Source organism: Rhincodon typus, chromosome 16 (genome assembly GCF_021869965.1).
Source record: "Rhincodon typus isolate 14 chromosome 16, sRhiTyp1.1, whole genome shotgun sequence".
Taxonomy (NCBI): domain Eukaryota; kingdom Metazoa; phylum Chordata; class Chondrichthyes; order Orectolobiformes; family Rhincodontidae; genus Rhincodon; species Rhincodon typus.
This window is the reverse complement of record NC_063347.1, coordinates 292,359-316,915: the sequence shown is the minus strand read 5'-3', so window position 1 is coordinate 316,915 and position 24,557 is coordinate 292,359. Positions and strand designations below refer to the sequence as shown.

At 43.7% G+C, this 24,557-nt stretch overlaps 1 protein-coding gene across 2 annotated transcripts in view; it reads right to left on the bottom strand.

Moving 5' to 3' along the window:
• qars1 (glutaminyl-tRNA synthetase 1) overlaps nt 1-24,557 on the bottom strand; it is a 60,021-nt gene that overhangs the window by 21,882 nt on the left and 13,582 nt on the right. For both annotated transcript variants that reach the window (XM_020513904.2, XM_048606279.1), the window contains 9 exons: nt 23,665-23,718; nt 22,054-22,114; nt 14,612-14,683; nt 10,114-10,199; nt 7,861-7,947; nt 6,316-6,415; nt 4,725-4,803; nt 3,084-3,192; nt 1,587-1,717 (listed from right to left, as the gene is read on the bottom strand). In XM_020513904.2, the coding sequence (XP_020369493.1) occupies nt 1,587-1,717; nt 3,084-3,192; nt 4,725-4,803; nt 6,316-6,415; nt 7,861-7,947; nt 10,114-10,199; nt 14,612-14,683; nt 22,054-22,114; nt 23,665-23,718 (779 nt within the window). The remainder of the gene's footprint in view (nt 1-1,586; nt 1,718-3,083; nt 3,193-4,724; nt 4,804-6,315; nt 6,416-7,860; nt 7,948-10,113; nt 10,200-14,611; nt 14,684-22,053; nt 22,115-23,664; nt 23,719-24,557) is intronic.

The window sequence follows — 24,557 nt, the reverse complement described above, 5'->3', positions numbered from 1 at the left end:
TTGAGGCATTCAGAAATGAATGTAATTATCTGAAAAGGAAGAATGTGCTGATTTCAGAGAGAAAGCCGTGCAGATGGCAGAAGGTGAAACATTCTTTCAGAGAGCTAGCACAGCTACCTTTGGCTGAATGACCATTTTCTGTGGGGTAACCATTCAAATTCTATTTATTGCTGCTAAAAAGGCACTGCTTCTTATCATGGCTTGCACTATAGTAACAACCCGCATTTACGTTGCACCATAATGAAATGAAACATCTAGAAGTACCTCACAAAGGCGAGTATCAGACAAAATTTGAACTAAATCACAAAGAAAAATATTAGGCCAGGTGACAAAAAACTATCTGACAGACAGTTCTTAAAGGAGGAGACAGAAAGGTAGAGAGATTTACAAGGTATTAGTTAAGATCCTGGTCAGTATCAATCTTGTACTAACTCCCGCCTGTGCCTCCCCATAGTCTGTATCTGACCTTGTAACAAATATTTATCCAGATTGCCATTAACAGAGGTGCCGTGGACACAGCCTCAACCACTGCCACTGTTAAACCATGCTGTCTCAAACAGCCCTCTATGCAAAATACTGCAAACCATCTGTGGGACAAGAGGAATTCAAGATAAACCCACAGGGTAGTGCCAATCTGGATTCCAGTGAATAGCAGACAATGAAGGGGCTGACAACCTGTACGTCTGGTAACGGGCCCGAGGACACAGCACAGGTGTTGACACCGGGTCCGTGGCTCCTCCATTAGGAGAACGAGTGTTAAAAGGCTGCTGGATATGGCTCAGTAAATCTCCCAATTCAGACTCAACGCCCCACTCGTTACCTGTTTTCATACAGCACCACAGTACTATCAGACCATAGGCTGTTCTCTCATTGCAGAAAAATAACTAGTCCTGAATTTAAGCCAAGGGTCTCACACTTCAGGGAAGGGGAGAGATTGAGAAATTGGGACCTTCATGGTAACCTCAGCTCGTGCAGGAATTATACCCACATTGTTGGCATAATTCTGCATCAAAACCAGCTGTCGAGCCAACTGCAATAACAAGGGTCAGTGAATGGATATCTAGTTTGTGATGCAGACTGACGCCAATAGCACGGGTTCAATTCCTGTACTAGCTGAGGTTACCATGAATGACTCTTCTACTCAACCTCTCCCCTCACCCAAGTGTGGTGACCTCAGGTTAAACCACCACCAGTCATTTCTATCTTTATTGAGAGAGCAGCCCTGTGGTGCTCCAGGACAATGGCGACTTTACCTGGCCGTGTACAACACACACTGCAAGGCAAAGGAAACAAGAATTAGAAAAAACCTCACTAAAAATAACCTCCATGGGGGCTGGGGAAGACCTGGGGGAATTGGACTGGGTGAAATCATAGAACTCAGAGATTCCTCAGACCAAACACTCAAACCATTTTTAAAGAATGAGCTGGTACCAACACACAGAGTCACAACCTCTCGTCATTAACAAACACAATGAGTGAACATGCTTTTGAAATCTAGAAACCTCAGGCTAAACACACACTGGCAGTGTGTTTTCTTCACACATTGCGCTGACGGGAAATGTGAGCAATTCCAATCTCCGGTTTACCAGCTATCTCCGGTACGATGGTGTGGCGTGTATTTGATTCTGTAAGCCACTGGATCCATCTTGCCATCTTCCATAATCAGCTTCATTCGAAGAGTTACCTCTCCCTCTGCAAACATCCCTTTTCGCATTTCCTAAGAAACAGGCAAACAAAGAAGGAATTTAATCTCAGGCAGACTCAATAAAGCTCGAGTCAGATCATCCAGCAAAACCCATGAATCTAAATATATAAACAGTCCATTACTCAATGAATAAAATGGACGCTGAAAGGTGGAGGCCAGTAATAGAAAGGCATCGGTCAGCTGATATCAGGTCTGATATTAGAAGAATTTCACGAGGTGACCTTATTGAAGCATGGAAGATTCTTAGGGGACTTGACAGCTTGTTTCCCTTGTGAGAAAGTCTAGGATCAGAGGGCATCATCTCAGAATAAGGGGTCACACATTTAAGATAGAGATAAGGAGGAATTTCTTCTTGCAGAGGAGAGTGAATCTGTGGAAATCTTTACCACAGAGGGCTGGCGAGGCTGGATCATTGGGCATATTCAAGGTGGAGTTAGACTTTTAATCAGTAAGGGAGTTAAGCGTTATTAGGAAAAGGCAAGAAAATGGATTTGAAGATTTTCAAAACAGCTTTGATCTCATTGAATAGCGGAAATCAATTGATTCAGCCACTGAATTTGGAGAATTCAGTTTGATCTCACGATTGTAATAGAATTGTACAATTGCCATCATGACAGCTGTCACTAGATGGAGCAGCCTGTTACAAGAAGCTAACGTCCCTTGGTGCAGCATATGGTTGAGACTAAAGGGAACCACTAACCCTTTATTCTCCCGGCTGAATCACGCAGTAGTCACTGAAAATAAGCACCACCTAATCTTGATCTTGACTTCATCTTGACATTGACAGATTCCCAATTCTCCTCATCAATAAGTCCATGACTTCCTCAGCACTTATTGGCAATCCTTGAGAAGCGTTTGCTTAATTTTCGGGGTGAGGGCGAGAGGGTGCACTGAGATTAGGATGCTGTCCATTCCATTGGCTGAGAGAGTATTTTGCCAGTGTTTAGCTGTTGCTGCCTTTCTTTTAGAAAAATTATTTCATGGGATGCAAGTGTACGAGAAAGGCCAGCAATTTTGTCTGTTTTTAAATGCCTCTGAACGGAGTAGTTTGCTGGGATCATATTCAGGGTGGGGGGTTGCAGTTAAGGGTTAACCATTGCTGTGGGTCTGGAGTCACATCTAGGCTGGACCAAGTAATGACGGCAGATTCTAAAGGACGTTAGTGAACCAAACTTTTTTTCCCACAACCGATTATAGTTCCATGGTCACCATTACCAGGTTTAGTATTCAATTCCAGGTATTCTACTAAATACTGGAATTTATTAATTTAGTTTGAATGCCATCAGCTGCCATGGTGGGATACGAACCCATGTGCGGCCCCTCTGAATTAGTAGTACAGTAACATTAACATTACCACTACCCCAACCCCTCCCCTTACCTCAAAGAGAATGAGAGACTCTTCAATGGGCCGATCTCTCCATGGAGATGGGGGTGGGTTGTGTCCCTTGATCTCATCCACTTTCTGATGACATGCATACGCCTGACCCCTGCGCAACAGGGAAAGTAATAGCAAGGTTCTCAAGACTGAACAGTTCTAAAATCCTTTAATGAATCTGCAACTTAATTTTCCCACTGAGTTGGCTGTTTCAAGGAAGAAACAGAAAAGTTTACATTTCTATATTCAAAAGCACATTACATACAGTGAAACCCACTGGAAGTGTTGTCAATGCTGTAATATACGAAACATGTAGCCAATTTGGGAACAGCAAGATCCCAAAAACCAATATATTATTGATCAAACGATGTGTTTTTGAGATGTTGGCTCAGGGATAAATAATGAGTGGGACACCAGGGAGAATGTGTCTGCTTTTCTTCAGAAAGATGGCATGGAACCTTATACGTTGATCTGAGGCTAAGTACCTTAGTTTAAAATTTTACCAAAAGGTGAACTCTGTTCCTCAGTATCTGACCTAGTAGGAAATAGCTATAGACCCGCTGTCTCACAAGTCCTTCTCTGCCAGCACGTGCACACATGATGGTCATCCACATAGGCACGGATAAATAAAATGCTGCAGCATGTTTATGTACAATGCAATGCCCCCACCACAGTTCCCTCAGTCTGGGGGTCTACAGCAACCCCCCCCAAAACCATTCTGTCAGTCTTAGGGTCTACTGTAGACACCCCCCACCAATGTTCCCTCAGCCTGGGACCCAGAGCAGCTCCACATCCTCTCAGGTTGTTAACAGATAGTTAGTCTTTCTTACCTCTTTTTTTCTCAAACAAGTCTATAAACTTCTGAAGAGGATAGATAGGGCAGGTAGGACGGAACATTCCCCCTAAATAGAGTGGGAACCCTCATTATGATCACTTGAAGCACCACAGCAGATAGGGTTATGGGTCAAGTGCTGGAAAATGTGATGAGAGCAGATAGATGCCTGATGATGAGTGTGGACACGAAAGGTCAAAGGGCCTTTTTCTGTGCTTAAAATCTTATGACTAAATACTTATCAACGTGCCTGCTACCTTCAAAAAGAAATAGCAAAAGAAAGTGAATCACCAAGTAAAGATCTAAATTAGTGTAACATCGACAAACTATTGCTTTATGTCAAATGAAGAATTAACAAAGTTCAGCAGCCAGAAATACACAATGCTGTGTTTGCATCAGCTCCTCTTACTTATCTGTTCATTAGTTTTGCAAGTTATATGCCAAGCTAATGTTTAGTACCAAACAATGATTTTTATTAACTTCCACTTATGAAGAGTCAAAGGCTAAGGGTTATAGACACCAGACAATCATTAGTAAGTCACTATTATGGTAACACAATGGTTTTATTACTGACATAGAGATTCAGACAGGGATTCAAATTCCACCATGATAACTCCAAAATATAAATGACAAATCTGGAATTAAAAACTCGTATTAGTAATGGAAAGCCTGAAACTACCGGATTGAAATTGTAGAACACACAGTGAACGGAATGAAGAGTTGTGCTGTTAACCTATGAAGAGGGCTGTCAGAGGGTTCATCTGGGGCATAAACCCAAAGGGTAAAATGGCACAGTCACTAATATGACTCACCTTTTAATGAGTTCCATTGCCCAATCATACAGCTGGTCAAAATAGTCAGAAGCATGGGTCACGGCAGAAGGCTTGTAACCTGGAAAGAGAAATAAAGTAACTGCAGTTAGCAGCAGCCTGACGTCTCTGTTCCCAAGGTCACCCAGCCAGCATTCAATCTCCACCAATAATTTTAATCAAACCGTCCCAAACACACAGTTTTCTCTATTACGTGTCACAACTGGATCTCTCTCCTCCATTTTTACGCAAAAATCAAACAGACCATGGTTAACAGTCTTCTGAGGAAGAGTCCTTTGAGGTTCTGAGGATAGGTCACCGGACCCAAAACATTAACTCTGATTTTTTTTTCACAGATGCTGCCAGACCTACTGAGCTTTTCCAGCAATTTGTTTTTGTTCATGGTCAGGAGTCAGCGGGACAAAACCAACTTATTTTAGCCAGCTGCAATGTCAAAAAGCTGTTTTCCATTCTCAATCAGTAGGATTAGGGCACAGCCAGGAGCCCAATGTTCCCTTGTTTATACCACCAGAGGCCTTGTCTGAATGTTTAACTTGAGAGACTGAATTAAAACATTCAGGCCAATTTTATGTACTTTAGGAGATCTGCACATCAGACACAATGACATTGAGTTAGCTAATTACAGACAACAAATCAGAAAATCAAGACCGTTGTTCCAGCTCATCACCCATCAGCCCTGACTGGGAACTGCCCTAGACTTGGACAGAATCATACTTAATATCAAACAAACGTAACCCACAGTCACAAATGCCTGGACCTCATTTATTGGCTATACACATGAACCAATCACTGGGTGTCTCCAAAAACAATGTCTCCCTGACAATAGGTGACTTAATACAGGGACATAGGGGTGGCACGGTGGCTCAGTGGTTAGCATTGCTGCCTCACAGCGCCAGGGACCTGGGTTCGATTCCACCATTGGGCGACTGTCTGTGTAGAGTTTGCACATTCTCCCTGTGTCTGTGTGGGTTTCCTCCGGGTGCTCCGGTTTCCTCCAGTCCAAATATGTGCAGGCTAGGTGGATTGGCCATGCTAAATTGCCTGTAGTGTTCAGGGATATGTAGGTTTGGTGGGTTATAGGGGGATGGTTCTAGGTGGGATGCTCCGAGGGTCGGTGTGGACTTGTTGGGCCGAAGGGCCTGTTTCCACACTGTAGGGATTCTATGATCTTCGAAAAAAATATATAACTGTGTGCATGCGCACATCTGTGTAATTCCTCTTCCATGAGCCAGGGAAGGATCAGCAGTCTGACTGCATGGGTCTTTGTTCTGAGATGTGAACTGTTACAAATCCATACAGATAAGCAAAAGGGTCATGAAGGTTAAGAGTGAAAACACAACTGAATGTACCAAGAACGATTTTCCACTGCTACCAATCTTAGCACATACCCAATAAAACCTGAAAGAACTGCAGATGCTGTAAATCAGAAAGAAAAACAGAAGTTGCTAGAAAAGCTCAGCAGGTCTGGCAGCATCTGTGAAGAGAAATCAGAGTTAATGTTTCAGGACCTTTCACTGGATCTGAAACATTAACTCTAAATTCTCTTCACTTCTGTTTTTGGTTCATTACATACCCAACCATTCCACCATGTCCTTGATGCCTCGGAAATACTTCTCCTCCTCTTTCTCTGGGTTTGTGTCATCATAGCGAAGGAAGCAGATTCCATCATTTGCCTGTAATTAATGTACAACTTGATAAATACAATTTCAGAATACAGAGCAGTGTTAGCCTTCAGCCCTGAAAGAAGCTGCCAAGTGTCAAGTAGAGAGGGATGTGACTGAAAACCTCATCAGAAGATTCTTCCTAAGCCGAACAAGATGGGGATCAGAGCAGCATTTCTTGTTCAACTACAGAATCACTGGCAACTATCACCCATTCCTATCTCCGCATTTGAAGGTGGTGTTGAGCCACATCCTCAAACCGCTGGAGTCAACAGGTGTAGGGATGCCCCATGCTGTTAGGGAGGGAGTTCAAGGACTTTGACCCAGCGACAGAGGAACAGTGATACATTTCCAAGTGTGAAGGAGGCTTGGTGAGTTGCTGAAGTGCACTTTGTAGATGATACACACTGCTGCTGATGGATGGGCAGCAATTAAGCGGGTTGCTTTGTCATGGATTGTATCATGCGTCTTGAATGTTGTTGGAGCTTCACTTACCCATTCAAATAGTGAGCACTCCATCATACTCTTATATGCCTTATAGATGAGGGACATGCTTTGGGGAGTCAGGTGAGGAGTTACTTACTGTAGTTTTCCTAGCCATTGACCTGCTCTTGTAGCAGCAGTAATTAAATGGCAACCCAAATCAGTTTCGGGTCAATAGTAACTCCCAGGATGTTGATATAGCGATGGCAATATCATGGAATTTCAGGGGGTGATGGCATTTGATATGGTTTGATGCCTGGCATTTGTGTGGCACGAATGTCACTAGTCACCTTTCAGTCCAAACCTGGATATTGTCCAGGTTTCTGAATGATGCTGAAGTTTGGACAATCATTGGCAAACATCCCCGCTTTTGACTTTATAAAATGGAGGGAAGGTCATTGATGAAGCAGCTGAAGACGGATGGGTCTAGTACACTGCCCTGAGGAACTTCTGCAGAGATGTCCTGGAACTGAGATGACTGACCTCCAACAACCACAACCATCTTTCTACGTACCAGGTATGACTCCAACCAGCTAAGAGTTTCCCCTGATTCCTGTTGACTCTAGTATTGCTTGGGCTCCTTGATGTCACACTCAGTCCAAAGTGCCCTTGATTTCAAGGATTGTCACTTTCACCTTATATTTGGAATTCAGCTCCTTTGTTCATCTATCAAGTAAGGCTGTATTAAAGGCTGGCCCTAAGCAATTAAAGTAGCCACCGTTCTTTCTCTCTGTAATACGAGGGTACAGTACTAGTTGGGACAGGTCTGTCAGTGTGTACAACATGGGGTGCAGTACTAATAGGCACAGGTCTGTCACTGGAGGTGAAGAAGAATCACAGTTGAGATGCATTGTGTTGAGCTATTGGATTTGGGTGCATCTGCAGGGAATGTGTTGTTTGGGAGGCTAGACCAATCTCTTCCCAGCTATATTCAACTTACTGCAAACAGGAATACAGCTCCAGGGAGCTCTCACCTTAGCATAGCCGAAGTTGAAGTTGATGGCCTTTGCATGGCCAATATGGAGAATACCATTGGGTTCTGGCGGAAACCGTGCTCGTACCTGAACCAACGAGAAGAAGAATGATAAATTAATAAGCAGAATAAAATCCAAAGTAAATGTCCTTAAAGCTACAGAGCATTTAGTGCAAATACATTTCCATCTGTTAAGTTGAAAGCACCAGGCATGGGGGACCAACTTTTACCCAACTGGTGGTGGGGTCCCAGTGAGGGAGAAATTTTTTGTGCAGTGTGAGGGACAGTTAGTGAAGGGAATGAGGTCTTCTTTTCTTGTCAGTGTTCACTGGACCTGGGTGTCACTGACTGAGATAGCGTTCATTGCTTTTGAGGATGTTATAGTGAGCTGCCTTCTTAATCCACTGCAGTCCATGTGCTACAGGTACACCCAAAGTGCCATTAGGGAGGGAATTCCAGGATTTTGACCAAGCAAAAGGGAAGGAATGATGATATCTTTCAGAATGTTGAGTGGCTTGGAGAGGAACTTGCAGCTGGTGGGCAGCATCCGCTACCCTTGTCCTTCTAGATGGTAGTAGGCATAGGCTAGGAAGGTGCTGCCTGAGAAGCCTTGGAATTTCTGCAGTCCATCTTGTATATGGTATCGGTGAAGGGAATGGATGTTTATGGATGGGATGACAAACAAGCAGGATGCTTTATCCTAAATGGTATCAAGCTTCTTAGATGTTGTGGGTCACACTTAGGACACTACCCTGAGGAACCCCTGCAGAGAACTTCTGGAGCTGAAGTTACTAACCTCAACCACAACCCTCTTCCTTAGTGCCCCATGGCTCCAATTAATTTTTTGCCTGATTCACACTGACTCCAGTTTTGCTAGTTGCCCTCAATGCCACACTAGGTCAAATGTGGTCTTGATGTCACAGGCCATCACACTCACCTCACCCTGGAATTCAGCTCTTTTGTCCATGTTTAAACCAAGGCTGTAGTGAGGTCAGGAGCTGAGTGATCCTGGTGGAACCCAAACTGGGCGTCACCGAGCAGGTTCTGCTTGATAGCACTGTTGATGACACCTTCCATCACTTTACTGATGATCGAGAGTAGACTGATTGGGGTGGGGTGTTGGGGAGAGTAATTTATGGGTCGGATCTGTCCTGCTTTTTTGTGTACAGGACAGAACTGGGCAATTACCCAATATCATCAGGTAGGTACCAATGTTGTAACTGTACTGGAAGAGCTTGGCCAGGGGTGCAACAAGTTCTGGAGCACAAGTCTTCACTACTATTGCAGGAATGTTGTCAGGGCCCATAGCCAAACGTTTCTTGATATCATGTGGTGTGAATCGAATTGGTTGAAGGTTCGCACCTGTGACAGCCACAGAGTTGACTCATTACGCCTGTGCTAATGCAACTACTACAGCTCTACTTTTACTTTACTTTAGGGTGGGCAGAATAGCCTCCTGCTGTGCTGCAATTACTCAACATTTGTTGAACTCTTAAATATTTTCCTTCTGCAGATGCAAATGCTCACTCTTCCCAAATGGCCCTTCCACGTGGAGAACGTTTCCCTCCCCACGCCTGGTAAATGTCTCAGATTTGTAGTCCGTTGTGCCCTACCCTACCCTGACTTACTTCAAAAGACTAACCAAGTACAACTGTAACACTAACCTACCAACGGCTTGGTTACTCTACACAGAGAGCAACAGTCTGTCCTAAGCATCATCTCCAAGTCAGAGTCATACAGCATGGAAACAGATCCTGTGGTCCAACTTCCATATCCCTCTAAACCCATCCAGTTGCCTTTTAAATATTGTAACTGTACCCACCTCCCCCACCTTCTCTGGCAACTCATTCCATACACACACAAACTTTTGTATGAGAAAGTTACCCCTCATTGAGGTCACAATGTAAAATGGAGTTATCACAGTCATCACTGTGAATGTTATAGTCTTCACAGATCAGAAATTTGATCCTGCACAATGGAAGCCTCTGCCAAACCTCTTCATCTTATCCCAGCAATTTATCAGGAACATTGAAGGATTTGAAGACCTCGGCTACAATATTCACGATTTCAGTCCTAAGTATTTGGAAGACATTGGTCAATGAGGAACAATTAATACAAAGCTGGCTTCAGCCCCTCAAACTGCCTCACACAGCAGCACTAACCAGAGGGTGACAGTGGGACAAGAATAGACAATGAGGGACTGAAAGGAGGACAGCACAAGGCAGCCTGAGGTGGTTGACTAAAGGCAACATACCTGGCCTCCTGTAATTTCCAGATGTTTCTGCAATAAGTCCATGGTGTTTGCAGTGACAACGTAACCCTCCGTCTTAAAGTTTTCACCTGTAATTGACAGGAGAAAAACACAAGACATTTGGCATTAGGAAGTGAACAATCCAGGTGGCACACGGTTAAATCCAGATTCATCAAAAACCTTTTCATATCAAGAATCACGTGACCAGTGAAGTACTCACTGCTCCTGCCTGTCCACTCCTAGACTGAATACTAACCCCATTCACATCATCTGTCTCCATAGCCATGCATCAATTCCAAATGAGGTGGTACTGGAGGTTCTGCGGGGCTTAAAACTAGACAAATCCACTGGCCTGGATGAATTGTATCCCAGGCTGCTATGGGAGGTGAGGTAGGAAACTGCAGGGGCTCTGACACAAGTTTTTATTCCTCTCTGGCCACAGGGGAAGTAGCAGAGGACTGCAGGATGGCCAATATGTTTCTACTTTTCAAGAAAGGTGGTAGAAAAGAACCAGGAAATTATAGACTGGTGAGTCTCACGTCAATGGTAGGGAAACCATTGCGAGAAAATTCTGAAGGAGAGAATTAATATCCACTTAAAAAAGCATGGGTTAATTAGGGATAATCAGCATGGTTTTGTCAGAAAGAGGTCATCCCTAACAAATTCATGAGAATTTTTCAAAAGTGTGATCAAGTGTGTAGATGAGGAAAGTTCAGTTGATATAGTTTATATGGATTTTAGCAAAGCTTTTGACAAGGCACCATATGGGAGCTTGATTGAGAAGGTTAAAGCACATGAAATTCAGGGAAACTTAGTAAGCTGGATTAGAAACTGCCTTCGTCATAGGACACAAAAGGTAATGGTAGAAGGCTGTTTGATTGACTGGAGCCCAGTGTCCAGCAGTGTACCACAACAATCAGTGCTGGGACCCTTACTGTTTTTTTATATACATAAATGATACAGATGAAAATGTGGGCGGAATGCTGAGCAAGTTTGCACATTACACCAAGACTGGTAGAGTGGATAACAGCGAAGAAAATGGTTGTAGGTTACAGGAAGATATAGATGGGTTGGTCAGATGGGCAGACCAGTGGCAGATGGTATTTAGCCCTGGTTAGTGTGAGGTGATGCATCTTGGAAGAAGAAACAAGGTTTGGGAGCATTTAATGAATGGCAGGGCACTGTATAGCTTAGAGGAACAGAGGGGTCTTGGGGTAATAATTCACAAATCCCTGAATTTGGCACAGCACGTGAATAGAACAGCTAAGGCGGCGTTTGGGATACTTGCTTTCACCAGTCATGGCATAGAGTATAAGAGCAAGGAGGTTATGTTGGAGTTGTACAAAGAATTGGTTAGGCCAAGCTGGAGTACTATGTGCAGTTCTGGCTACAGGAAGGATATGATAGCGCTTGAGGTTCACCAGGATGTTGCCTGGGATGGAGAAATTGAGCCATTAGAAGAAACTACATAGGCTTGGATAGTTTTCTTTAAAGCAGAGAGGGCTGAAGCGGGGGACATGATTGAGATATATGAGATTATGAGGGGTATAGACAGAGTCAGTAGGGAGCAGCTGTTTCTCTTGGTTGAGGGGTCAATCACAATGGGGCATAGTTTTAGGGTAATAGGCTGGAGATTCAGAGGAGATTTGTGAAAAAACTTCAAGTGGGTGGGAATCTAGAATACACTGCCTGGGAAGGCAGTGGAGGCCAGAAACCTTGGAATCTTCAGAAAAAATTCCAATGAGCACATGAAATATCATAACATTCAGGGAAATGCGCAAGTGCAGGAAATTGGGATTAGCATACATTTAGTAGTAGTTGTCGGTGCAGACTTTATGGGACGAAGAGCCTTTTCTGCCTGTGTGACTCGATGACCCTGATTAATTTGTGTCATTCTGTCTCTCCTCATAAAAACTAATTATTGTTTTTAACCTGAGCTCTAATTTTGCTCATATATGAAGCAAAGATTGCTTCTTCTGAGCTTTTCAATCCCCACTCTCTCAACTGCGCAGAATTATTAACATTTGCAAGGCTTCTTCCGAACTCCTTACAACTTCCCCAACACAGAGTGTGACTATCCCACTTTCACAACTTCTCAGGACTTTGTTCGAGTCCTGGCTTCAACTCTTAGCTGCTAACGCTTCTTCCTGAGATTGTCCAAGAGGACAGAGCCATCAACAGCTCTTGGTGTATTAAAATCTTAATCTAAAGTATGCTCAACATGGAGTCTGCCTGTCTGCCCTTTCTCCAATTAAACTGTGTCCCTGGAACTGCTTTTCAGAGACCAGACTAATCTCACTGCCCCACTCTTTCACCATAACCCTTTATCAGTCATGTAAGGGTGGATAATAAAACAGTAGGCAATCTCATGCTCCTGAACACTACGTGGTGAGCTGCCCTGGAGAAAGGACGAGAGGATATGCTGAACAGCGGACGGCTCGTCAACACAGGAAGAGCTGCCACCTGAATGATGAGCCACAGGCCTGTTTCCCTTCCAGCTTGAAAACCATGCCACTACCACACCTCATTTTGTAGTAAGGTGGCAAAGTAGAACACCAGGGAGACAAAAAAAGCCCAGTATCCCTGGTGTTATTGCAACCAGTCTGAATTCACTAGCCTTGCTCTGAATAGAGCGGAGTTGGGGGAGGCAGACACAACAGGTACACCTTACAGGCAGAGTTTAATGCTTTCTTTTGAAGTGCATTTGAAAATAGCTTGCATGTTGGACATTCTGACATTATATTGTGAATAATGACTGTTCCGGTGCCTGCCTGGCTGCCAGTGGTTCAGCCTTCAGTTTAAGCTAAAGTATCGAAAAAATATATTTCTATAGCTCCTTTCACAACCTCAGAATGTTCCAAAGTGCTTATGAACTGTGGCCATGACTGCATATCTTAAACAGCGTTGTACAATTATGGGATACCTAAACAATTTCACTTTAAAATGGCAGAAGGACTGTGCCTTTGATGTTTCTAGCTGTATTCTGATAGCTTGTCTATGCCTAGGTTCATGTGGGGTTTGCTTTAAACAATAATTTTTAAAAAAAAGGCTTCTCTCATGTGCTTTGTTCCTTTGAATTCAGGATCTATAAATTTTTAGCTAAGCGACAAATTTGAGCTATGATTTTTAAATTTCTATGAACTTTCCAGTGGAGAGCAGCATGAAAGGCTAATATGAAATCCCCATTGTGAAAGGGCCTGATGACACATCAGTCTGTCAACATGCCAGCAAATCCACACTGTCTCACTGCTTGTCAAGAGTGCTACACAATGCCAGGTTACTGTCTGAGCATCATTAACTGTATGCTCATTCTGCTGCCTTTTTGCGCCGTATTTTATTGTAGCAGGGTGATTGGCATTAACTCAGAACTCATTTATATTCCTGTAGAAGTAAACCAAAACCTAATGTAGAGATTGTGTTAAGAACAAAAAGCATGTTATACTCTAGAAAGATAGTAAGAACTGCTGATGCTGGAGTCAGAGATAACACAGTGTGAGCTGGAGGAACACAGCAGGCCAGGCAGCATCAGAGGAGTGGGAAAGTTGACGTTTCGGGTCGGGACCTTTTTTTTTTCCTAAAGAAGGGTCCTGACCAGAAACATCAACTTTCCTACTCCTCTGATGCTGCCTGGCCTGCTGTGTTCCTCCAGTTCCACACTGTGTTATCTCTACACTCTAAAGAAGTAGTGAAATGGTTAAGAATTGACCTTGCTGGCTTGAAAAATCGCTGGAGAGAAAGGAAATCTCTGAAATGCCTATGAATGTGAACAGGCTTTTGCTTTTGGCATTTTTATTGTACATATGAAGTCCAATTTTTATTTAAAAAGAGAGAAAGGAATCTATTAAGTCTGTGTAGATGGTGAGCATTAACTGCAGATTTACTTGCGTTTTGAGAAATTGGAAGAGACTGAAACTATGGATGTTGTGTCGAAAGGTGTATGCTTGCAACATGTAAAGACAAAACCTTATGGAACAATGTTTTTTTAAGGTCCTGGCGCTGAAAGCGATAGACTTGGAAGTTTCGTTAACTTCATCCAACCACATGTTGTATCTCAGCATTTGGATGGAGAAAAAATTAGTGAGGCCCCAATGGAGACAAATGTGACATTACTGCCCCCAGATGGTTGCAATTAGGCCTAACTAGTTAATGATTGTATCATGCTATGATGCAATAGCTGGGACTCACGTGGCACAGGGTGGTATGCCTACCTCTGGCCCAGAAGGTTCAAGCTTCATCTGTTTTGGAAGCGTGTCACACCATGCCTGAACAGGTTGATTAAAATAAGTCATAAACATAAAGTATATCTTGTGTAAGATAACTCTGTCACCTTGTTAAAGTTTTTATAGCGATCTATCATCTACCATTGATAACAGACAGGCCTTTAGGCTCAATAGAAAGGAGAACTGTCACAAGTCACCATGTTTGGTTACCAGAAGAAAAGACAAAGATTGATCCTACTTCTATCGGCCAGCACGTGACTTTCTCGAACATAACCACTCACCAGGTTTGTGAAACTTCATTGCCTCTCCACGCAGCTGTTCCATGAGAGAGGCAGACTGCACCTCCACTTCACCTGCAGGTAACACAAGTGGAAGAACAAATGTTTAGACTTCAGGCTACTATAGAAACAAGAGGAGGCCATTCAGTCCCTCTAACCTGTTCAACCACAATTAGTTGAAGTCTGATCTGTATCCCAAGTCCATTTACCTGCCTTGGTTCTGTAACCTCTATTTCTGCTAACCTGCTAAAATTTCACATGCAGATTAATTCTAAAGAAATATCCAGCTGGAACATTACACAACACTGGAATTTTTTTTGAAAGGTTACATATAAAAACAGAAGATGAGACAGAAACCCATCAGCTATGGTAGCATCGGTGGAAAGAGGAAAATACTCCTTCTGAAAAGAAGGAGTCATGTTGAATTCAAAACATTAACTGTTTGTCGCCCCACAGATGCTGCCAAACCCATCACATTTCTCCAGCATGTTCGGTGTTTATATCAGAGTTCCAGCATTTGCAATGATTTGCTCTCACTTATTGTTTATCCCTGATTTGCCCTAAGAAGCTGGTTCTGGGTCTTCTCAAACCACAGCAGTCCCTGTGGTGATTGTGTGAGGGAGAGAACCAGGAAGGGTGGTTATATGTGCTCAGATCAACATAATGCATGAATTGGAAGCAATGGTTTTCACACAACATCGCTGCCTTTGTTCTGCCAGGTGATGGGCTTTGAAAGTTGCTGTTGAAGTGGCTTCACCGAGTGCATGTTGTCGAGTGCACTGCAGTCAATGTAGGTGATGGGTATTGAGGATCTGTTGGAGGGCTGCCAATTAAACAGACCGCTTTGTCTTGCATGGTATCAAGCTTCTTCAGCAATCCTGAAGCTGCACTCATTCAGACAAAAGGGAGGTCTTCCATGACACTCCTAACTTCTTGTTGACAGTGGACTTGGGAGTATCCAGTTTCTGCTCTGCTTCTGCAATCGCAGTACCTTGGGAATGTTTGATGGGGTCAGCCTAGAGGGACATTTACTCTACATCCAACTCCACGCTTTACTTGGCCTGGAAGCTTTTGATGGGACAATGTAGAGGTAGCTTCACTTTGTAGATCCCCTCAAAGTCACTCACCATCCTGACCTGGAAATATATCAACTTTCCTTCAGTGTCACCGGGTCAAAATCATGAATTCCCTCCCTAACCGCATTGTGGGTCTACTTATACCAAATGGACTGCTGCAGTTCAAAAAGGCAGCTCACCACCACCACGTTCTCAAGGGCAACTAAGAATCGGCAATAAATGCTGGACCAGGCAATGATGCTCACGTCCCATGAGTTTGATTGTTGATTAGTTTGTGGAATCATGATCAGTTGTGGGTGCTGAGGGTCATCAGCCTGATGATAACTCTTGGAATGGTTCGAGGGTAGCTGAACAGCTTGTGGGTGTGAATGATATAGTAAGAAGCCTTCGAACCTCAAAGTGGAGGTGATGTCTCTCTCTCTCTCCCTCTGTGTGTGCAGAAAAAAAAACCTAAAGCTAAGAAAACCTGGTCAGAAGTCACATGACACCAGGTTATAGTCCAACAGGTTTATTTGAAATCACTAGTTTTTGGAACGCTGCTTCTTCGTCAGGTGAAGAGAAGAGAAGCATACACAAAGTTTATGGGCAGAGATCAAAAGATCGTACAAATGATGTGAGTGGAATATCGACAGGCTTAATAACAAGCGATCAAAAGTGTCAGACAGTGTGAGTAAAGTGTCAACAGCTGAATAACAAGCAAAGGGATGACCTATAATCTGATTAATTGAGGCAGGGAGATTATCACAAAAAATAAAAATGAAATGGTGCTGGAGACAAACCAAATGACTGGAACAGAATGATAGGTACAAGAGTTGCATGTCAATGGTCTAACCAAAGTAATAAGTAATCCAAAACTGTACAAGCTAATTAAGGTAAAGAGATCATAACAAGTTATCAAGGTGGTGGTGTCAAAACAGCACAGTAAGGAAGGTTTTACAAAAACAGAACAGTATGGAGGGGTTACATGTAGCACGACATGAACACAAGATCACAGCTGAGGCCATCTTCATGGGTATGGAACTTGGCTGTCAGCTTCTGCTCGGCGATTCTGCGTTGTTATGTATCAATGAAACGACTACAAATGACATCAAGTTTCATCCCACCAGATTTACCATGGACTACTCTTCAGAATCAGTCTCATTCTTGGATACGCATCTCCATCAAGGACAGACACCTCAGTACCTCACTCTACCGCAAGCCCACAGATAACCTCACAATGCTACACTCCTCTAGATTCCACCCTAAACATGTTAAAGAAGCCACTCGCTACAGACAAACCCTGCACATACACAGGATCTGCTCAAACGAGGAAGAACACAATGGACATCTAAAGCTGCTGAAAGACGCCCTCATAAGAACGGGATACGATGCTGAACTCACCAACTGCCAGTTCCGATGTACCACAGCGAAAAACTGCAACAACCTCCTCAGAAGACAGACACAGGACATAACCCATAGAGAGCCCGTCATCATCCAGTACTTCCCTGGAGCAGAAAAACTATGCCATGTCCTTTGCAGCCTTCAATATGTGATCTACGATGAAGAACATCTCGCCTAGATCATTCCTACGTCTCCACTTCTCACCTTCAAACAACTACGAAACTTTAAACAGACCATCATTCGCAGCAAACTACCCAGCCTTCAGGACAACATCGACCACAACACCAGACAGCCCTGTCATGGCAACCTCTGCAAGACATGCCAGATTGTCAACATGAATACTACCATCACGTATGGGAGCACCACGAACCCCATTCATGGCAGATGCTCATGTGACTCAGCCAATGTTATCTACTTCGTACGCTACAGGCAAGGATGCCCCAAGGCATGGTATATTGGGGAGACCATGCAGATGCTATGACAATGGATGAATGGATACTGCGCAACAATTGCCAGAAAGGAATGTTCCTTCCCAGTTGGGAAACACTTCAGCGGTCAAGGACATTCAGCTTCCAAACTTCGGGCAAGGGTCCTCCAAGGCGACCTTCAAGATACACAACAACACAGAATCACCGAGCAGAAACTGACAGCCAAGTTCTGTACTCATGAAGATGGCCTCAACTGTGATCTTGGGTTCATGTCGCGCTACATGTAATCCCACCATACTGTTCAGTAGCCGTAAAATTTTCCTTACTGTCCTGTTTTGACACCATTACCTTTCTTCCTTAATTAGTTTGTACAGTTTTGTTACTTTGGTTAGACCCTCAGTGTGCGATTCTTACACCTATCATGTTATTCCAGCTGTTTAGTTTGTTTCCAGCACATTCTTATTTTTAATTTTTTGTAACTATCTCTCTGCCTCAATTAATTGGATCATAGATCACACCTTCACTTGTTATTCAGCTGTTGACGCTTTACTCACACTGTCTGACACTTTTGATCACCTAGAGACTTGTTATTAAGCCTATTGACAACTCCACTCAAACCATTTGTATGATCTTTTGATCTCTTTACCTATAAATTCTGTGCCTGTGTGTTTCTCTTCACTTCAACTGACGAAGGAGCAGCGCTGGACTAGAAGCTGGTGTCATGTCACTTCTGACCCTGGCCACCCCAGTCCAACACCAGCACCTCCACATCACAAAGAAAACCAGTTTTTTCTCCCACCAGTTGTTTTTAATCGATAAGTCAAAGATTTTGTAATTTGTGAACTAGTCACTGTGTGCCTCCTGTGAATAAGCGAAAGAACCCAAAAGAAAAGTTCAGAGAAATAAAGGATTTAAGAAACAAAAAAAAATCCGTCCATTGAATCCAGAGGACTGGTGCCACTGAACTGTTTCCCTGGTGTATTTATGTCCTCCATCTACAACACAAATGTAATTTTGTGTGCCTGCATCTATGTGTAGGGTATAGTGTTTAAACCAGTAGAATTACATTCAAAAACAAAGTTGCTGGAAAAGCTCAGCAGGTCTGGCAGCTTCTGTGGAGGAGAAAACAGAGTTAACGTTTCAGGTCCGGTGACCCTTCCTCAGAACTGATGGTGGCTGGGAAAACATCAGTTTATATGCAGAAAATAGGGAGGTGGGTGGGATAAGGAGTAAACGATAGGATAGAGCCCAAAGAGACAGAAAGACAGTTGGACAGACAAAGGAGTTGCTAACAATCAGGATGGGAGGGTGAGTAGTTGTTAATGGGGACTGTTAGTGACTAACAACAGGGGGTGTGTAGTGGCAGGCTATGTGGTAACAAGGCCTGGTGTGTGGGGTGGGGGGCTGGGACATGGGAGAGTTTAGGCCCTAAAATTATTGAACTCAATATTGAGTCCAGAGGGCTGTAGGGTCCCCAAGCGGAAAATGAGGTGTTGTTCCTCCAGGTTGCGCTGGGCTTCACTGGAACACAGTAGCAAGCCGGAGACAGAGATGTTGGCCAGGGAGCAAGGTGGTGCATTGAAGTGGCTGGCAACAGGTAGTTTGGGGTCTTTTTTGCGAGCAGAACGTAGATGTTCTGCGAAGCGGTCGCCAAGTCTACGCTTCGTTTCCCCAATGTAGAGGGGAACACACTGTGAGCAGCGAATGCAGTAGACTAGATTCTTGGAAGTGCAGGTGAAGTGTGGCTTCACCTGGAAGGTATGTTTGGGCCCTTGGATACTGGGGAGGGAGGAGGTAAAGGGGCAGGTGTTGCACCTTCGCCAGTTACAGGGGAATGTGCCGTAGGGCTGTGGGGAGGTGTTGGGGGTGAAGGAAGTATGGACCAGGGTGTCCCGGAGGGAATGGTCCCTGAGGAAGGCGGACAAGGGAGGGGAGGGGAATATGTGTCTGGTGGTGGCATCTTGCTGGAGGTGGCAGAAATGGCGTCTGATAATCTTCTGGATGTGGATGCTGGTGGGATGGTAGGAGAGGATAAGGGGAACCCTATCGCTGTTGCAGGAGGGAAGAGAAGGGGTGAGGGCAGAAGTGCAGGAGTTGGGTCGGACCCGATTGAGGGCCCTGTCGACAACGGAGCTGGGGAATCCTCGGTTGAGGAAGAATGTGGACATTTTGGAGGCTCCCTTGTCGAAGTTGGCCTCATCTGAACATGTGCGATGGAGACGGAGGAACTGAGATAATTGGATGGAGTCTTTACAGGAAGTGGGGTGTGAGGATGTATAGTCCAGGTAGCTGTGGGAGTCGGTGGGTTTGTAATGGATATTAGTGGCACTTCACCTGCACTTCCAAGAATTTAGTCTACTGCATTCGCTGCTCACAATGTGGTCTCCTCTACATTGGGGAAACGAAGCGTAGACTTGGCGACCGCTTCGCAGAACATCTACGTTCTGCTCGCAAAAAAGACCCCAAACTACCTGTTGCCAGCCACTTCAATGCACCACCTTGCTCCCTGGCCAACATCTCTGTCTCCGGCTTGCTACCGTGTTCCAGTGAAGCCCAGCGCAACCTGGAGGAACAACACCTCATTTTCCGCTTGGGGACCCTACAGCCCTCCGGACTCAATATTGAGTTCAATAATTTTAGGGCCTAAACTCTCCCATGTCCCAGCCCCCCACCCCACACACCAGGCCTTGTTACCACATAGCCTGCCACTACACACCCCCTGTTGTTAGTCACTAACAGTCCCCATTAACAACTATTCACCCTCCTAGCCTGATCGTTAGCAACTCCTTTGTCTGTCCAACTGTCTTTCTGTCTCTTTGGGCTCTATCCTATCGTTTACTCCTTATCCCACCCACCTCCCTATTTTCTGCATATAAACTGATGTTTTCCCAGCCACCATCAGTTCTGAGGAAGGGTCATCGGACCCGAAATGTTAACTCTGTTTTCTCGTCCACAGATGCTGCCAGACCTGCTGAGCTTTTCCAGCAACTTTGTTTTTGTTCCTGATTTACAGCATCCGCAGTTCTTTTGTTTTTTTTTTTTTAAGAATTACATTCAAACCGTTCAAAGTTGTTTACATGGAAACTAGTAGGAATAGGCCATTCTGTCTTCAAACCCTGCTCCACCATTCCATATGATTATGGCTGACCCTATATCTTGATGCCATATTCCCATTAACTCCCCATACTCTTTGATGCCTTTAAAATCTAAAAAAGTATCACTCTTTCTTGAATATACTAATTGATCAGGTTTTCGCAGCCTTCTGTGGTAAAGAATTCCACAAGTTCACTAACCTTTGAGTGAAGAAATATTTCCTCATCTCAATCGTAAATAGTCTACCCCATATCGAGACTGTGTCCCTGTCCTAAACTCCCCAGTCAAAGAAAAAGTCATCCCTACATCTGGTCTGTTTACACTTAGAACTGTATATGTTTCAATCAGATCCCTTCTCATCCTTCTAAACTCTTGGGAGTACAGGTCCACTCAAGCCAATTTCTCTTCATAGGACAGTCCTGCCATCACTGACGTCAGCGCAGTGAATCTCTGCAGCACTCCCTCTATGCCAAGTATATCCTTCCTTAGGTAGGAAGGCCAAAACAGCATGCAATACTCCAGGTATAGTCTCATTAAGGCCCTGTATAACTGCTCTAAGATATTCCTCCTTCTGGACTCAAATCTTCTTGCAATGAAGGCTGATATGCCATTTACCTTCCTAAAGTGCTTTCTGCAGCTGCGGTTTACTTTCATTGACTGGTGTACAAGGATACCCAGATCCCTCTGCACACAGATACTTTGTAATATATCACCATTTAAATAATATTCTGCCTTTGTTTTATATGTAATTAGAATCTATTTATTTGTAATAGACAGTGATTTTTTTTGTTAAGTACACAAACCCAGTCCCTGTTTTCTGTTCGTCTGGGTCTATCAGACAGGTAAATGGGAACTTTGTGTAGTTGTTAAAATCTTTAACTTTTGTGACAACTCTGAGAAGAGTGAGGCTTGATTTACAGCGAACTCCCTGAGAGAGGCATAACCCAGATTAGACCAGTAAATTGAAGTTTTACAGCCCATACACTCACTAAGGAAAAGAAATAGAGAAACAGAACAGAACAATGTTCTGAATGTATTCAAGAGATGACTAGATATAGCGCTTGGGGTAAATGGGATCAAAGGTTATGGGGAGAAAACAGGATTAGGCTATTGAGTCGGACGCTTAGCCATGATCGTGAAGAATGGCGGAGCAGGCTCGAAGGGCCAAATGGCCTCCTCTTCTCCTATATTCTGTGTTTCTACGTAACAAAGGCACTCCTCTGGAGTGTAGGTTATGCCAGATGTTACACAGTAACAGTGCTACAGGGCAGGGACTACCACTCGTTGTCTTAAATTGCACTCCTGGGAACCAGGCAAACCATAAAGCCAGATTGTTGGCAGAATTTCCAACTGGAGGTGATTATGCTTTATGTTACACCCACGTGCCTCATCAACCTACAGAGATCTGTCACGCTGGATTGAAATGTATAAAGTTGGTTAAATGCTGAAACACGAGTCTGCAACTCACCATTAATTGCTGATTCTTCTTTGCTCTCTGTTGCCACTTTTTGTGTCTTTTGCTTTGGAGCCTAAAGCGAATTAAAAAAAACATGCTGAGTGAGACACCAAACTGGATCTCTCCTTGCCTATTAGTACTTCACCATGCAGGAGTCAAAGGTAGTGGACAGTGCATCACATTACTGGCCCTGAAAAACTAAGTTTATGTTTATGAGATGTCGAATATCTCCATTCCAAGCTGAAAATTACATAAAATTTTAAAATAACTTTTCATACTTCAGTTCTACCTCAATCCCATGTGTACTGCAAAACTTGATTTTGATTTCTGAGAAATTATAAAATTTGAAGGAGAAATGTGTTAGTTATTTTCTGGTTTGCTGTCCGACATTGTCCTCGGTTGCATCATTATTCTTGGATGCTAGAGAACCTTAAATAGCTACATGCAGAATGGAATAAACATCAGGAAAAGTGAAGGCCTTTCCACAGAGTTTGGTAGATTTTTGTAGGCAACTTTGAGGTCAGTAGTAAGCAGTCACTATGTCACTGACCAAAGAATTTGAGTTAAGAATTAAGACAATGACATAAAAGAGCTGAGTGCGCCATTCAGCCCATCAAGTCCGTTCTGCCATCAATGAGATCATGGCTGATCTGATAATCCTTAAGTCCACTTTCCTGCTTTTCCCCCATAAATAATCCTGGATTCCTTAATAATTAAAAATCTGTCTATCTCACCCTCTTGAAGATACTAAGCTACCAAGCCTTGAAAGCCCTCTGCGGTAAGGAATTTCACAGATTCACCACCCTCAGAGTGAAGAAATTCTTCTGCTGCTTAGCCACGTCTATAAATAAAGCAGCATACATTATCTGCACCTTCTCCACCGACTTTAACATTCATTCTCCCATGATTAACACAAGGTGCCAACAGTATGTACTATCTACAAGATGTGCGACAGCAACTTAACAGGGAATCTGTTGACAGCGCCTTCCAAACTTGTGACCTCCGTCAACTAGAAGAACAAGGGCCTTAGACATCTGGGAACTCCACTTTCAAGTTTCCCTTGACTCAGAAATGTCACTGATTGTTCACCATTATTGTTAAAATGCTGGGTTTCCTAACAACAGTGTTCCTACAGCACATGCACTGTAGCCATCCAAGAAGGGAGATTCCCACCACCTCCTCCATGGCAATTAGGGATGGAAAAATGTTGGCCTGGCCAATGATACCAATATCCTGTGAATCACAGAACAGAATCACCATTGTGTGGAAACAGGCCAATTGGCCAATTGAAGAGCAGCCCTACTAGACATTCCCCCTACCCTATCTTTGTAACCCTGTACTTCCCATGTCTAACCCACTGGTCTGTACATCCCTGGACACTATGGGCAATTTAGCATGGCCAATCCACCATAACCTGCACCTCTTTGGACTATGGGAGGAAACCAGAGCACCCGGAGGAAATCCATGCAGACATGGGCAAGATGTGCAAATTCCACACGAGGGTGGAATCAAACCCAGGTCCCCAGCACTGTGAGGCAGCAGTGCTAACCACTCAGAAGCTTTAACAGGCAAGCTTGCACAACTGTTCACAAAGAGTGCAGAGCACTGCAGTAGAGTCAATACCTTCGTCTTCTTTTCCAGGTCAGCTTCAGTCTTTGGACCCAGTAAATTTAAAACCTGAAAATCATAAAAAGTAGACATTAAAACATATTTGACTGAGCACAATTTAAACATTAATTCAGGATATCCACCCAAGGCAGGTTGTTAACATACACTTGAACTTAGGCTTTGAACAGTTGACCAAGGTGATACATTGGGGGGAAAAAAGTACACAGTACAAGTTTCAAACTAGCACCTAAGAGGTCATTAAACTTCTACCTGCCTAGAGCAGATAGAACATAGAACATTACAGCGCAGTACAGGCCCTTCGGCCCTCGATGTTGCGCCGACCTGTGAAACCAATCTGAAGCCCATCTAACCTAAACTATTCCATTATCATCCATATGTTTATCCAATGACCATTTAAATGCCCTTAAAGTGGGCGAGTCTACTATTTTTGCAGGCAGGGCATTCCACGCCCTTACTACTCTCTGAGTAAAGAACCTACCTCTGACATCTGTCCTATATCCATCACCCCTCAATTTAAAGCTATGTCCCCTCGTGCTAGCCATCACCATCCGAGGAAAAAGGCTCCCACTGTCCACCCTATCTAATCCTCTGATAAGATAGAAACTTGTACAATTCCCCACTCTTGCACAGAAGGCTTAAAATTGACAAATGCCCGGTTATGGCGCATTTTAGGAATTTGCTTTTCATGAACACCCAGACAGTAGCTGTCAGTAACAGTCCATTAGTGGATCTGTAACAGACACAAGACTGTCATAATCAATGTGTTAAAATATACGGAGATCACTTTAATATCAAGAAACAGATAGAGAATGGCGATTAGAGTTTCTGAATCATTATTATCAGGTAGTCAATCAGCTGCAGCTGAGTGGGCAGCACTTGCACACTCA